Here is a 15,423-nt window from a genome sequence, read left to right as displayed (position 1 = left end):
TTATGAACCTGTAAAGAGAATGGGCAGCCTGAGGTGGCGGTGCACGCCTGCAGCCCCCATATTTAGGAGTCTGCAGTAGGAGGATTCTGAGTTCCAGAACAGCCTTGTAACACAAAGTAGGACCCTGCCTCAAAAACAAAACAATATAGACATTTTTCTTTAATTTTTAGTAAAATATCTTTCAATGGATGATGATTTCTGTAGAAAAGGAAAACTCTGTCCATTCCTAAATAATGAAGTCATACTGCCTCTTAGCTTAGAAATCCTGTCTTCTAGCCACCACACCACTGCTTTCCTTAAGCTTGGTTCAGTTCCCTGCCCCAGCCATATCCAGTGGGAACACAGCCTCCTCACTCACAGAGGCCAACTCCCAGCAGTTCTCCATCGCTTTGGCTGTTTTCCCTCTCCAATAAAAGGCTGCTCAACAATTAATCCTGTGTTGGTTTCTCCCTCCACCCCTGTTCCACAATTGTAACCTCAGCATTCAGGCCCAGGAAGAGGGATCAGAAGTTCAACGACACCCTGGGCTACGCAGCAAAGCCTTGTCTCAAAAATTTAAAACAAAACCCTTATACCTAGAAATTCATTCTCCCCACTCCACAGATTAGACCATAAAAAGCAGATAAAGCCAGGTTTATTAGTTGCTGCTCCTGGGTGGGTTCATTAGTCCCAAAGAACAGGGCTGAGGAAGTCTTTCACCTGGGCTAGGATGTGTAAGTTTTATAGACTATAAGTGAAGGATGATAATGTGTCAGCCCAAGTACTTAGGTGGGTAATTGAGAGGCTGGCAACATCAGGAGAGAAGATTGAGACATCTGCCAAGAATGCAGAACTGGGCTCTTGGTTCCTTTCCTTTGTTGGGAGGCTTCCCAGTTGTGAGTGGGGTTAGGGGAAGGAGGACAAAGGGAGTTTCCCAGCTTGTGCAGGAGCGAGAAGGGGTTGCAGAAAATTGTCACCACAGAACCATATATAATCCTATGGCACTCTGATCAAATGACAAGTGACACTCGAGAGTGGGTGGATTCAAAATAGCCAGTACTAGGTCTTGTGTTCCTCAGAAGAGAAATTTTCCAGAAAGGCCTGCTAGATGCTGCCATGTCTAAGTTCAAATGAAACTCTCAGAGTTACCTGTTCATTTGCTATCCTGTAGTTAGACACACCATGACAAAATCATGTTTAACAAATTAGATAACACGAAGTGTAGTAAAATCTTTTTAATAGTGACCTTAAGATTAACATGGAAAAGTGATACAAGGATTTCTCTCTTGCTTGTGATGCTCTGGTAGTCTGGAAACTGTGAGGAGAACGGCTTTAAGTTTCACACCCTCAGGAGATGTGCAAGGGGTGAGGTGAGTCAGGTTTCTGATGGCATGTTAAATGTACACTCAGCCTCCTGCTAACGCGGGAGTTCTGTGTAGCCAACTGCTCTTACGTGGCTCCCCACATGCCAAGAATCCATGAACTGCCGCACTCTAGGCCCACGAGCCTCTTTATAGACAAGTCCACAACTGAAAAATATATCTTCATAGAAACAAGGTGAGGGGTCTGCTTTGGCAACCAGGAAAGGGAGGGTGGGCTTGCTGTGCCATCCAGGACCTCAGTGGGGGAGAAGTCTGACTGACGTGCAGAAGTCGGCCTTGGCTCACCTCTGTGGGTTCCAAGCCAAGGCGTCAAGACTGCAGCATGGCTGCTGCATGCCGTCAGCTGAGACTACAGATGCTGCTGCTGCTGGTTCTCTGCTGCCTTCTCATCTCTGTGCCAGGAGAAAGCCTGGGACTGGTCCCCCGGTGCCCGACCAGATGTCACGGGCATGGAGTGAGAGTGTGACAGGGGAAACCCAACAACAGCGGGGCTAGCCTCAGCAGCCTTTCTGAGTAATCTCCAGCCCTGAGGACTTTGTGATTTCCAGTGTTGTGAATACCTGTTGGCAAGGGAGAAGACAACATATGGCAATGTGACTGTCGCTTTACAAGGACGTGCTCCAGCTGCACGGACTGAACACCTTGCATTAGGCTGCAGTATACAATACATGAGAGTCAAAACTCTCTGACAATCCATTTCATAATTATTTTAAAGCTAAACTACTTGAAGCCATTCCATCTCACCGTGGGTTAGGGAGTCTCAGGAGACTCTCAGGGCTGGGAAGACAATCAGAGGGTAGAGAGCTGGCAATGCAAGTTCAAGGACCCAAACCCAAGCCCAAAAGCCCATGTGGAGTGCACTGGCACATGCTTGTAAAATCTCCGTACCCTGGCACAGAGACAGGGGTACCCCTGGACTTGGTGGCCAGCCAGACTAACCTACTGGCAAGCTTCAGACCAGTGTGACACTCTGTCTCCAAAAGAGGTGGATAGCACCTAAGGAATGAGACACAAGGCTGTTCCCTGGCCTACAACACACACACACACGCACATGTTCCTTACCTCACCACATGTGGGGTGGATTCCAATGGTGTCATCAAGTTGCTGCTTTGTGAGCCCACATTTTATTGCAGCTGCAAATCCCTGTGTGATTTCACCAGCATTGGGCCCCAGAAGGTGAAATCCCACCACACGTTCCTTTAACACAGGCACAGAACAGAGAATTCCCATAAGCTCAGGGTCAGAACGGGAGTCTACTCCCTGCAGTCCACAGCTTAAAATACACAGGATCTCCCACAGGAAAGGGGCTGAGCTGAGGAGATCTGCCAGAGGCATCGGTAAACGTGCGGCAAGAACTAAAGCACACTCGAATGTACTAGCGTGCTCAATTTGCTGACCTGTGATGGAGCTCCTGGGTGGGATGTGACGTCTCAGTTACACTGAGACCGGCCACACAGACATGCCACATGCGAACGAAGGCCCTGCAGTGGAGTGACCCCAAGGCCTGGGGTCTTACTAGGAGGGTTTGTGAGCCCAGTGAGCAGGTGCCTGCTCCTGACGCTAAGCAGAGCTCAGGAACGGCTGCTAGATGCTGCCAGAAGGGCAGCGTACAACAGGTGTCTGGGGTAGTGGTCAGCCATAGGCTGTCCTCTGCCAAGCTTTTGTTGTTGTTGTTGTTGTTCATGAAGACAGATGAAAGGAGTGTGTGTAAGAGGGGGACAGAGCCAGGCACAGGAGACATCTCTGCCTGTGGAGCTCCGTCAGCACCTGCCTGTTGACCTGGAGCTTCTTGCTGTGAGGGCCTCTCCTCATCATTCCACAAATGCCACACCATTAGTGAAGCACACACAAACATGCACCATGCTGGATGGTAGACAAAGTATTAGCGTTCACAGTTCTAGATCATCAGGGTTAAACTGTCCACTCTGGGCAGTGCTGAGCTGGGAGCCTATTCCTAGGCTCGCCTCTGCAAACAGCTAGGAGCTAGGAGCCTGTTCCTGGGCTCGCCTCTGCAAGCAGCTATGAGCTCGCTCCTGGTCTGATTGCAGTCTTTAATGAAGCCCTAAAAACCCAACTGGCAAGAATCCAAGCTGTATTTTAAAATCACAGCAGGTCAGCAGCCCAGGGTAGAGGGCATGCTTTTTTTTTTTTTTTTTTTTTATCAGTTACATTTTATTAACTCTGTATCCCAGCCGTGTCCCGATCCCTCATTCCCTCCCAGTCCCTCCCTCCCTCCCTCCCTCATCTCCACCGTGCCCCTTTCCAAGTCCACTGATGGGGGGGACCTCCTCCCCATTCATCTGATCCTGATTTATCAGGTATCTTCAGGACTGGCTGCAAAGCCCTCCTCTGTGGCCTAACAGGACTGCTCCTCCCTTCGGGGGTGGGGAGACCAAAGAGCCAGTCATCGAGTTCCTGTTAGAAATAGTCCCTGTTCCCCTCACTTTGGGAAACCAATTGGTTACTGAGCTACCACAGGCTACATCTGAGTGGAGGTTCTAGGTTATATCCATACATGCTTTTGCACAAGTGAGGCCCTATGCCCGATCCCCAGAGAAAATGGAGTAGAACAGAGCAGAGCAAGAACCATAGCATCCAGGCATCTACTTACACAGTCGAATTTGTTGCAGATTATCTTTGCATAACAGGTGTTGTTGTCTCTGCCAGCGACTGTCCACTCAAGAGGCCAGAACAAGGTGTGATACACCTAGCCCAGAAGGGAAGAGTCTGAAATTAGCATCATACGAAACCTACCCCTGATACGCTCTTTAGTCCCCCTGAGACGACAGGTTGCAGCAGCTCTTGAAACAACAGCATGTCACCTCTGCTTAGCTAAACTCCATTGTCAAGCATTTAGTTTTGTCAGCCCAAGGTGCCACACTAGTTCCTGTGTGGGCTGAGGTGACTACTGAGAACCCACCTTGTGTCAACATTCACCCAAAACCTAGAGGACCAGAAGGCACCAGCGCAGCACCTGTGCTGCTGAGCCTGCAGAGTCCAGCAGGCCCTGACCTGAGAGCCATGTCTCTGGGGCAGCGCCTCTGAGTCCCTGACAGGAGAGAACCTTTCATACCTGCATCTCCAAAGCCCTAACCCACACACCTTACTTCCCGCTCGCCACAGCTGCATCCTCGTCATCACTTTGCTAGTGAGACAGTTTAGATTCACTTAACATTCTCCCAAGTAGGAGGATGATTTCTCTAATGTTGGCACAACAGAGACTTGCAGAGTTACAACATACAAAAAAAGGTGGCTTCAAAGACGGATGGGTGATTATGAAATACGGTCTTACTTCCAGATTCTCTTTTTTATACACTTCGATGGCTCTCTCTTCAGACAGTCCGCAGCAGCCATATTCCAGAGGTGTGAACACTGTGGTTGGGATGTTAACGTAATCGCACTAGAAGAGAAACACACCACACTCCTATGACCAGCTTCCCAGCAAGTTTCTATAACGTAGATTCATAAAAGGCAGTAGGGCTGTGTCAGATCAAGAGGGACTAGGCGGGTATGAGAGCTGACAGAAGAAAGGATGCCCGACACATATTTATTATTTCATTTTATATATGTGGCTGTTTGCCTGGATGTATGTTTGTTCCTAGTGTATGGATGTATGTTTGTACCTGTGTTCCTAGTGCCTATAGAGGACAGAAGAGGGTGTCAGATCCCCTGGAACTAGTTACAGACAGTTGTGAGCCATCATGTGGGTTCTGGGATTTAAACCTGGGTCTTCTGCAAGAGCAGTGTGTGCTCTTAACCACTGAGCCAACTCCCCAGCCCTCGTGACTGCATGATTTTGCATGTGTATAGGTGTGTGTATAGATGTGCGTTACAATGAGGTTACAGACATATGGGAATATACATGCATGTGGAAGCCTGAGATTCATGTCAGGAGTCATCCTCCGTCACCTTTCTACCTTATCAACTGAGGCAGGATCTCTCAGTCAAACTCAGATGTGGTTGATACAACTAGTCTTGTTGGGCCAGTTTGCTCTGGGGATCCCATCTCAGCTCTGGAGGCTGAAATTACAGGTGGGCCGCCAAACACAGGTTTCGAGGATTCCCAACTCTGATCCTTACGTTTGGTGGCAAGTGTTTAACCACTGTCACATCCCCCACTCTGCTGAACTTCTGCTGAGTTCTCGGGCTCTGAACTGGCCAGAGGGTAACTATCTTTGTATTTAAGCAACACAAGCTACAAGCAAATTAGACTGCTGTACCTCAGAAAAAACAAAAGTGTATTTACTACAGTTATTTCAAAGAGAAGAGCAGGCTGAGCATCACAACTCAAGAGACCTGAGGTAGAGGTTCATGCAGGAGACACCATGTGTCCTTCTAAAAGAAGCTGGGGGACAGATGGCCTTATGTCTCCCCATTGTCACTTGAAGACACTGCAAGTGCCATGTGCACTGTGGGGGGGGGGGGTAACAACATGCAAGCAGAGCCACCACCCTCCTGCTAGCCCTGCCGCAGGTCCCCACTTCTACTGACAGAACAGTGTGCTCCTCCCAAGGGTGAGACCACGTGAGGACGCCATTATTCCCACAAACCTCTCGCTCTGATCTGATGGCATACCTACTAGAAAAGTTGCCTCGGTAGAGTTACCCAGAGTCCACTGCTCCCTTGGTAGAATCCCCCAGATCCCAAGTGTCTCCCTAAGGTACAGCAAGACAGTGGACTTGCAAAAGATGAAAGTGAAATTGCTAGTGAATGTGGCTGACCAAGCAGGCAGTGCAAAAGGCTAGAATACTGATGAGGAGAGCACAGTCTCTATTGCAAGCTGCGGCTGGCCATGCAGGAACCTGTCTCCAACCTCTCGGATAATTCAGGCATCTTTCCCTGCGCTGCAGCAACCGGGATGCAGCTCTCTGGCACATGACCACATCTCTAAACTGTCGCCAGTACACTGTCTGAGCCTGCGGGACTCAGCCCCTGCCTGTTTGACGAGTCCTGGGGCTAGACCCACAGTAATCACAGGGCAGCCCAAGAATGAAAACAAAAAAAAACCCACAAGATTTATCAGCTCTTTAGCCAGTAGTAACTCAACTGCAAATCATCCCTAAGAAGCTTTATTTAGAAAATGAGTCAATGAGTGTTATTTGTAGTACTTTTGAAATCCTAATTTTGATCAAGATATTATCTCAGGAATGGGGATATGGTAGAGCTCTTACTTAGTGCTCATGAGAGCCAGACTTCACCTCCAAGCACACACACACACACACACACACACACACAAACACACACATATACACATGTATATACATACACACAGACATACATATATACAAAGACAGAGACATACATACCACATACACTCATATATATACAGATACACACAAGCACACAGATACACAAAGAACAGACATGCAGATTCACAGAGAGGCTCACAGACATACATGTATACAAGCAAACAGGTCTGCAGTAAGAAACAACTTACCTTTTCTGAAGAGGCTCCAAAGAGCCTTCGAGCTAGCAGCTTGCCTGCCTGGATGGCAACAGGAGTGAGCTCTGGTTTGCCATCCAGTATATCCCCGATAGCATAAATGTGGGGCACGTTGGTCTGTTCCACATCGTTTACTGGGATTTTGCCGTTCCTGGTAGAGGAGGAAGGCGCAGACTAAGTCCCTGTGTTGCTGAGGACCCCCATAGCCCTGGCACTATGGCGTCCAGTGACCTGGAAGACAGAGGCTTAGGCCATGCTTCCTGCAGGTCCGAAGCCTCCACATTCCCCATGATCCCTCTTGGGGCTTCGGAATTTTTCTCTTTTGATCAAAGACATCAAAATTCACTCTAAGTCATCAACAGTGGGAGAACATATTTCTGTGAATATATTTTTGGATTGCTATTGAATCCATGAGCTTTTTAAGGCCTGTGCTAAGAGTATCTGATTGGCTGATTAAGAGATTGATACACAGTTGGCATCATACTTGTGGTGAGAAATCTGAGGCATTAGAATGTAATATCTTGGCAATTACCAGTTTTTCAATGGGGTTATGTGCAGTAACAGTGCCACGACCCTACACTTACTTCTCATTGATTTTGACCCCGATCCTCTCCAGCCCTATTTTCCTGGTACAGGAGTCACGACCAATTGCTAACAAAACCTGCATTTAGAGAGGAGACCAGAAGCATGAATTATCCCCATAAGACAGACAAGGGAGACACCACTACAGATCTTGAGGCATGAAAAGGCTAACAGTAAATATTATAAGTAGCCTATACCAGGAACGCTGATGGACTCCTTGAGAGGCATGGCTTAGCGATTGTCTTAGTTTCTTTTCTGTGGCCATGATTAAAAAAAAAAAAATAGCCCAACAAAAGCCACTTAAAGGAGAAAGGGTTTCTTCCAGCCACAGTTCATGATGGGGGAAGTCAAGGCTTCAAGCTTGTGGCAAGGACAGACCACATCCACAGTCAGGAAGCAGACAGTGATGAACACAGGCTACCCAGCTCTCTTTCTTCACATATACAGGCTAAGGTCCCAGCCAGGGAATGGCACAGCCCACAGCGGACAAGTCTTTCCATCTCAGTTCACACAAGATAATCCCCAAACACGCCCAGAGGTCCATCTCCCAGGTGACTCTGGATTCTGTCTGGCACTAACCAGCATACCAAGTTCACACACGGAACCTCGTAAGTACATGAGTTGGATCTCCCCCAAACCCATATGTGTCTTCACTAGCCCAGAGTATCTCAGTCCATGGCAGGATTTGGAAACAGAGAAGGATATGGTGATAATTAAAATGAAACAAGGTCACATGGCTATGTCCTTCTTATAGTTTGGATAAAGGCTCTGTGTTGGGGAGTTGGTCAAAGCCTGAGGTGGTCCTGGGAGCTGAAGAGCCTTTGAGATGTGGGGTCTACAGAGTGGAAGTGAGGTCACTAGGAGCATACTCTCAAAGGGGATTGTGGGACCTCAGTCCTTTCTCATGCTCTTTCTCTCACACTGCTTCTACTGTGTACTCCAGCCATGTTGTACTGCCTTGCCATAAGCCCAAACCACACACAGGGAAATGTACCAGCAACCATGCAATGTCTACCCCATCCTTCTGACCCTAGTAACAGATACACACAATACCAGTGGCCCTAGAAATGCCACCTAGACATACCATGCCAGGCACCAAGGAGCAAATGACAATGTGGTATTCAGACAGTCTGTCGTGGCAGAACCACACAGGCATGGATGGGGACTGAGAAGGACACGGAGCTTTCTGGAATCACATTTTCCACTGCTTTAAGGAGTGCCCTGTGCCAGCACATGATTTGCCCAAAACAATCAATTGTACAATAGGTCTGGTCATCTAACAGTAAGTTAGATATAAGGGACTGTATGCCATTGTGTTGGAGAGCTTAGCTGAAAGGACTAATTCCTAAAAGAAGACATAATAAATCAAAAGTAGTTTTTGTCTTAAAGGGGAAAAAAAAAAGACTGTGTCCGCACATTCCCCTGTAGAATTTAAATCTAGAAAGTTTTATCAGCAAATTTCACAAAACATAAAAGTCCAATCCTAGTATGACATAAAGGTGCCAGAAGATACGTAAGGGAGTAAACACACTATCAATGACTTTCATGAACTAGAATAGCCTTGACTGTTGCCTAAAATGTTTAAGATGTAAAAGGCAAATACAAGTCAGAACCAGGAATGGCAACACTCAGGAGACTGAGGCAGGAGGATCACTATGAGTTTGAGACCAGCCTGAACTACATAATAAGTTTAAAGCCAGCACTAACCATTTAATGAAAAACTGACTCTAATAAGCTGACACAAATGTGTACACACATACATACATACACACATACATCCATGTGCACACACACTCATATACCATCCATGTGTGTTTACACACACAAACATACACCAACATGACTTATAACTATAGATGTTTAAATTCTAAGCAATCAAATTAAAATCACTGGACTGGGCTGATGCCAAGAATCCAGAGCTGACTGATTAGAAAATCACTCAACACCTTGACAGGTGCTAAAGGAAACCGTTGCTTCCCGATAGCTACAGAAACCATTACAACCGAACATCTGTGCTTAATTTTAAAATAAAGAACTAAAACAAAATGAGCAAAAGTTAAAAAAACACAAACACTTGGTGAACAAGAACTAGAGTGCCCTCGTTTGCCCACCGTCACACGCGGTGGGGGACATTGCGCTTTCATGGGAAGCCATTGACCCTTGCCTACTGTAGTAGAGAACAGGATGAGTCACCTGTTGTCACTGCTGCTTATGAACCCCCGCTGGTGCGTTGTCCTAGGTAGCTTTCTGTGGCCGCGATAAAACACTGACCAACCAACATAGGGAGGAAAGCGTTTGTTTCAACGTACACTTCCCGGTCATGGTCTATCACTCAAGGAAAGCAGGGCAGGAACCATGGAGGAAGGAAGCTGTTCGCTGGCCTGATCCCCAGTTTATGTTCAGTCTACTTTCTAATATAACCGAGGACCACCTGCCTAGGGTGAGCTGCCTGGGTGGCACTGCCCACAGTGGGCTGGGCCTCCCCACGTCAATCAGGAAGGCAGCCCAGGACGTGCCCACACACCAGCATGATAGAGGCGCTTCCTCAGTTGAGGTTTCTTCTTCCTGGGAGTCTCTAGTCTGAGTCAAGTTAACAAAAACTAACCAGCACTTACAGCAGAGAGGAGACAAAACTGCCCTTATCAGCAAAGAGCATGAATGTGCGCACAGAAAATCCAAAGCAATACAAGGAAAGGTTTCAGGTAAGAGTCACACAAGTACATGAGTAATTTTAAAGCCCCACGAAACTGGCATTTTTATACAGCAATAGCACAGTACAGGACACAAAGAAACCGTATGTAACCACATAACACACAAACACCCAGGAACAAACCAGGAGAGGTTCTCATCCCCTAGAGGCCTGCGTGACCTCTGCTGGAGCCACAAAGACCTCAATGCCTGGAATGATTCGTCATGTTCCTGAACCACTGAACACAGCAGACAGCCACCATCCGAACACCACATGACCCTAATCAAAGCCACAACAGGCAGAGGCTGGTCTTCCAGCTCGGTTATGCACGTTCTAATTTGCCTGTTTCTCCAACATTTACGTTTATTTTTTTAGATTCTTACATAATGCACACGAATAAAGAGTACATAATAATTGCACAGTTTCTATTAAAACCGTAACTAAGAGACCCTCTGGCACCTCAGCCTCTCAGGGTATTCACACTGGTACAAGAGTCAGGAATTGTCTTTGAAAAGAAAAACTGGATGTCTTGGATTTTTTTGTTTATAAAATATACTTGACATTTACCAGAAGGATTTCCAAGTACATGTCTGTAAGAAATACCTGATTCTCCAGAACAAGAGACCAATGGGGTTTGGATGTCAGCTTCCGGATCTTTCTGTGCACAGTCACACATGTGCACATGTCACATCGCTGCACACGAGTGTGGTGGCTCACAGTCCTTCCCTCTTACAACCACTGGAAGCATTAAGCTAGTGTTATTTCTCGTGCCTTGCCCCTGCTCGCTCACAGGAGCACTCACCACTCACGCTCACCGTGTTGTATACGCCTTCAACGATTTCCAATCCATCAGTGGACTTCGCCAAGACTTTCAGTTTGCCGGGTGAGCCTTTCTCCAATTGTTGAACCTAGTGAGGACACATGAGGTGCTGACTCTAACATGGCAGAGAGCAAACTGAGAGAGGACATGCACGTATGGATGTGCTCGCAGTCGGCGAGCACGCTTGAGCACTCTTGACCAAGCAGAGGAGGGGAACATGCAGGTTCAACATTTTACAGATGGAATTAAATGGGGGATTCAATAAGTCTGGAGGCAGAAAAAAAACAACAAAGCAGGCCTTCCAGGTGTTGGCTTCTAAGTGGTTCCACTTACTGGGTGGGTCAGAAAGATTAGCGGGGGTCCAAGTGGACGTGCATTGCTTAAATGTTATTTAGTTAAATCTGAAGTACTCGAGAGGACTCAAGCAGGGGTGTCTAAGGGGCTTCTCCAATAAGTGTGGGGTTCAGGGGAGGTACCTCAACAGGAGCTGTTAATCTGAGTGCCATTAGCACCCAATGAAAACTTGAAGCTACAGATCACTCATAGAAAGCACAGGCTAGTGAGGAGCGCTGCAGACAAAAACATACGGGCACCAGCATCTGCCTGCTGAGCAGACTGGATGGGAAGGCACAGGCTAGGGGCCACATCAGCCGGAACAGAAAGCTCTTGGCAGAGGAGACACATCTCTCCATGCAGCAGGAAGGCCCATAATGTGCGGACACAGGTGTGACCACTGGGCTTCCTGAAAAGCATCACCAAAGGGGGAATGGGTGGGGGGGACAGCTGACTGTGAAGCAGGCAAAAATGAGAGGTTGTAAGCAGAGAATGTTTTTAAAGGAAGAAGAGTGGTGGAGAGCCAGGCAAAAGGCATGGAAGGCTGGTTCGTCTGAGGACGAAAGCTGATGAGAAAACAGGACAGGAGCCTGGGAAAGGTCAGAGGGAGGGAGACTCAGAGTGGGTGTGTCAGAGGGAGACCCAGGGATGGATACGTTACTTTCAGCACTATGTGAGCGTGTGAGGACTAATTTATTTTATGAAATGAAAGTAAGATTTTTAAATGGCAAAATTTTAAAATGAGTAAGAAAGACAGCAAAAAGGTCCAAGCTGCCCAGACTTGCCGAAACAGGGATGAGTTTCCTTTGGAACTTGACGCCTTGTTGTTCCAAGTAGGATCCCACTTTCTCTGCCATTTCCTGATCAAAGCCGCGAAGAAGGACGGTGCGCACCATGACCGTCACATCTAACCCCAAGCCAGCCAGAAAGCCGGCACACTCCAGACCAACGTAGGAGGCACCTACGACTAAGGTGCGGCCCGGGCAGTACCGCAGAGAGAAAAGGTCATCACTGAAAGACACAAGAGAACAGAGTGCAGGTAGGAATCACAAAACGGGTTTGGTGTGTGCTGGTCTGGTGTTGGAATGGCAATTCAGTGCCTAAGTGGACAGACACCAAGAGAACACAACAGTCTCAGGTCTGCCTGAGAGAACTCAGAGAAGACATGAGCCTTCAAAGTCAAATGACATCACAAGCAAATTACTAAGTGCCCTGGCTGCTCTTACAGAGGATCTAGGCTCAGTTCCCGGCACCCCTGTGGTGGCTCACAATCAATTGGAACTCCAGTTGCAGGGGATCTGATGCTCTCTTCTGACTTCTGCGGGCACTGCACGCATGGGGTGCACAGAAATACGTGCAAACATCCGTAAACATAAAAACAGATGAAATCTTAAAAACGCAGAATGGAAAATCTTCTGTGCTGCAGGGGCACCTCTGTGTGATGTGGACGTGTGCAGTGTATGAGAGCGTAGTGCGCATGCGTGGATGCGTGTGGTGTATGAGAAGTGTATAGTGGGTGTTGTACGTGTGACGTATGTGGGACACATATAGTGTATGGCGTGTGCTTGAGATATGTGCGGTGTGTATGATACGCGTGGTGTGTGCAGACATGTACAGTGCAGGAAATATGTGTGGTATGTGGTATTGTGGTGTCTAGTGTGCATGGATCTGTATGGTGCACGAGAAATGTGCAGTATGTATGGGATGTGAGGTGCGTGTGGCTATGTGTTGAACCAGACAATAGTGTGATGAAAATGTATTTCCTCTGCTCCACAGTCTGAAGTCCCCGCACAGTCTCTAACTTGACAGCTGGGGAGTGCTGGAGCGGACTCACGGCACAGGAAGAGCTGGCTGCCCTGACCACCTGGCTCATCTCTAACATGGACCATGCAGCCTCGCAGCTAGTCAAGGGTCTGTCTTTGCTTTGGCCTCTTCCGGCAGTTACGTAGAAACAGCATGATTCTCGTGTGGGTTCTACCAGTGACCTCGCTGCCTGCCTGCTCTGACATCTGTTCACTGTAGTATGTTAACTGCGGTTTCTGGTGCTATGTATCGTTTTGTCACAAAAAGCAAGTCCTTCGTGAAATGAGACGGGACATATAAAATGGGAACATGAAAGCGCACGATGCAGGAAAGCTGAAATGGTCTATCTCCTCTTACCTGGTAATACAGTATTCCTTATCTCCCTGGATTCCCAAATACCGTGGCCTTTCACCTGTTGCTATGACAAACTTGGAAGCGGTGTAAAAAGTTTCCTGTCCTTTCTTATTGGTTGCCTTGAAAAGAAGGAAAAGAAACTTTGGCATACACTCTCCTCACCACCCTCGACGCCTCTCATTCAGCAGCTGCGACGTCTATGCAGAGCCAGCAGTGCCATGTGACAGGCACCAAGCAGACAGCTCAAGTCTGTACAGCATGGTGGCCGCAGCTCCACTGTGGGGCTGGGGTGCTGACTACAAAGCCAGTACAGGGCGGCTTTGCAGAAGGCCTGGAAACAAGAAAAGTACCAAGGAATGACCTCTATCAGGTTGGTGTAGATAAAGGACTGTGATGCATCTTCTTGACTGATGACTGATGTGGGAAGGCAGTGTCACACTGGGCAGGCTTCCTTAAAAAGCTAGCTGAGCATGAGCCAGGGAGCAAGGCAGCAAGCAGCTCTCCTCCGTGGTTCCCGCCTCTGCTCCTGCTTGCACTCCTGTCCTAAACAGCCTGGAGGTGTAAGCCTGGAAGGCAGGCGAGAGCTAAAATTGAAGGCCCTCACACACCACGCCACACATCTTCAGCTAAGGAGGGTTAAACGTTATTTGTGATCGCATGAATGATTCTAAGTACATTTCCAGGTAAGACATTCCAATGCCAATGATGGCATTTAAACAAATGGAGGCACAAATGGCCGGAAGGCAACAGCTTAAGTCAGGGACTCCTTAGGGTGGTCCTGAAGAAGACAAGCATGGGTGGCACGGGGATGGGAAGAAACTCTGAGCTTGAACTGTGGGGGAGACGAGGTCTCAGCAGATGCTGGGTGGGGCAGGGCAGCTCAACCACCTACCTGTCAGGCCTCTGACAAGCTGAGAAACAGACTACCTTCAGTTGTTAGAGTCTGGAGAGTCTGAAGGGACAACTTCAAGTTGATCAGCCCTCACCAGTCTCAGCCAGTCTAACTGACTACAAAAGAACCTAAGACCACCTCATGCTGTGTTTGCAAAGAAAAAAAAAAGTACAAGACACTCCAGATGTTGAGGGTGATGGCTGATGGCACAGGGATCCACTGGGGGCAATGGCTGACGTCTTCCCTAACTTCAGTGTGAAACCTTCTGTGGTCATCCAAATGAGCTCGTTTGCTTACAGAGATCTGATGGTATATAAACATCATATAAGTAGCCACGTAAGGCAGCCCCTGTGAACACTGCAGACTGTGGCTTATGTTTGCATTTTTCAAAAGCTCCCCGCTGCTGAAATACTTACTTTCAGTTTTTTTGCACTTCAAGCTGTTTCGATATTTTGAGTAACAGTGAGATGAAAGGCAAACAATACCTTTAAATTAAAAATTCTTTAAAATGCACATGTTACAATTTAACCTGACATGTAATCAACAAGCAATGGTGCGAAAAGCACATATGTGAGGCCACATGTTGTGTGGCCCTCCAGCTGCAGTCCCTAATGTGCAACACAGCATTTTAGTTTCAGGGCAAGGCCACAGTCAATGACAGCAAAGGGACGATGAAGCGGGGAGTCCACACTCTACCTTTATCTTATGCGGCTCCACAAACTCGCCGTAGGCGTTGATGTAGGCCACGCCTTTCTCCCGAAGGGCCAGCCTGTAGCCCCAGTTCAAGGAGCTAATATGATTCTGGATTGCTTCAGTCATGGTCTCCCAGTCATGTTTCACTGGAAAATAACCAGAGTAAAAGTACACAGTGAGGCTTTATTGCTGGTGTTTCATTTTTGAAACAGTATTTCTCTGCAGCCCAGGCTGCTCTTGAACTTGTGACCGTGTGGACCACCACACCCAGATTATACATGACCACACATGAGCCATGCCACTGTTTTAAAGACCAAGAACATGGGGCAGTTTAATCTTTCCTGCACCTGCTATGCTTTCCTCTTCTTTGCATTTTTGCATTACAAAGTATAGGAAAACAAAGTTCTGAGAGAAAAAAAAATGAAAAAAGCCACAAAGAGGTATACACCCTCC

The 15,423-nt window shown here is 47.6% G+C and overlaps 1 protein-coding gene across 1 annotated transcript in view; it reads right to left on the bottom strand.

The window, feature by feature from the left end:
• Positions 1-1,199: 1,199 nt before the first annotated feature.
• Txnrd3 (thioredoxin reductase 3) overlaps positions 1,200-15,423 on the bottom strand; it is a 32,108-nt gene continuing 17,884 nt past the window's right edge. Inside the window, exons 7-16 of the mRNA XM_021662857.2 lie at positions 14,974-15,116; positions 13,389-13,504; positions 12,014-12,239; positions 10,891-10,983; positions 7,389-7,465; positions 6,799-6,955; positions 4,654-4,761; positions 3,973-4,068; positions 2,424-2,558; positions 1,200-1,921 (exon numbers count right to left, since the gene is read on the bottom strand). Of these exons, the coding sequence (XP_021518532.1) occupies positions 1,859-1,921; positions 2,424-2,558; positions 3,973-4,068; positions 4,654-4,761; positions 6,799-6,955; positions 7,389-7,465; positions 10,891-10,983; positions 12,014-12,239; positions 13,389-13,504; positions 14,974-15,116 (1,214 nt within the window). The 3' untranslated portion in view covers positions 1,200-1,858. The remainder of the gene's footprint in view (positions 1,922-2,423; positions 2,559-3,972; positions 4,069-4,653; positions 4,762-6,798; positions 6,956-7,388; positions 7,466-10,890; positions 10,984-12,013; positions 12,240-13,388; positions 13,505-14,973; positions 15,117-15,423) is intronic.

Source organism: Meriones unguiculatus, chromosome 5 (genome assembly GCF_030254825.1).
Source record: "Meriones unguiculatus strain TT.TT164.6M chromosome 5, Bangor_MerUng_6.1, whole genome shotgun sequence".
NCBI classification, from domain to species: domain Eukaryota; kingdom Metazoa; phylum Chordata; class Mammalia; order Rodentia; family Muridae; genus Meriones; species Meriones unguiculatus.
This window is presented reverse-complemented; position numbering and strand designations above follow the sequence as displayed.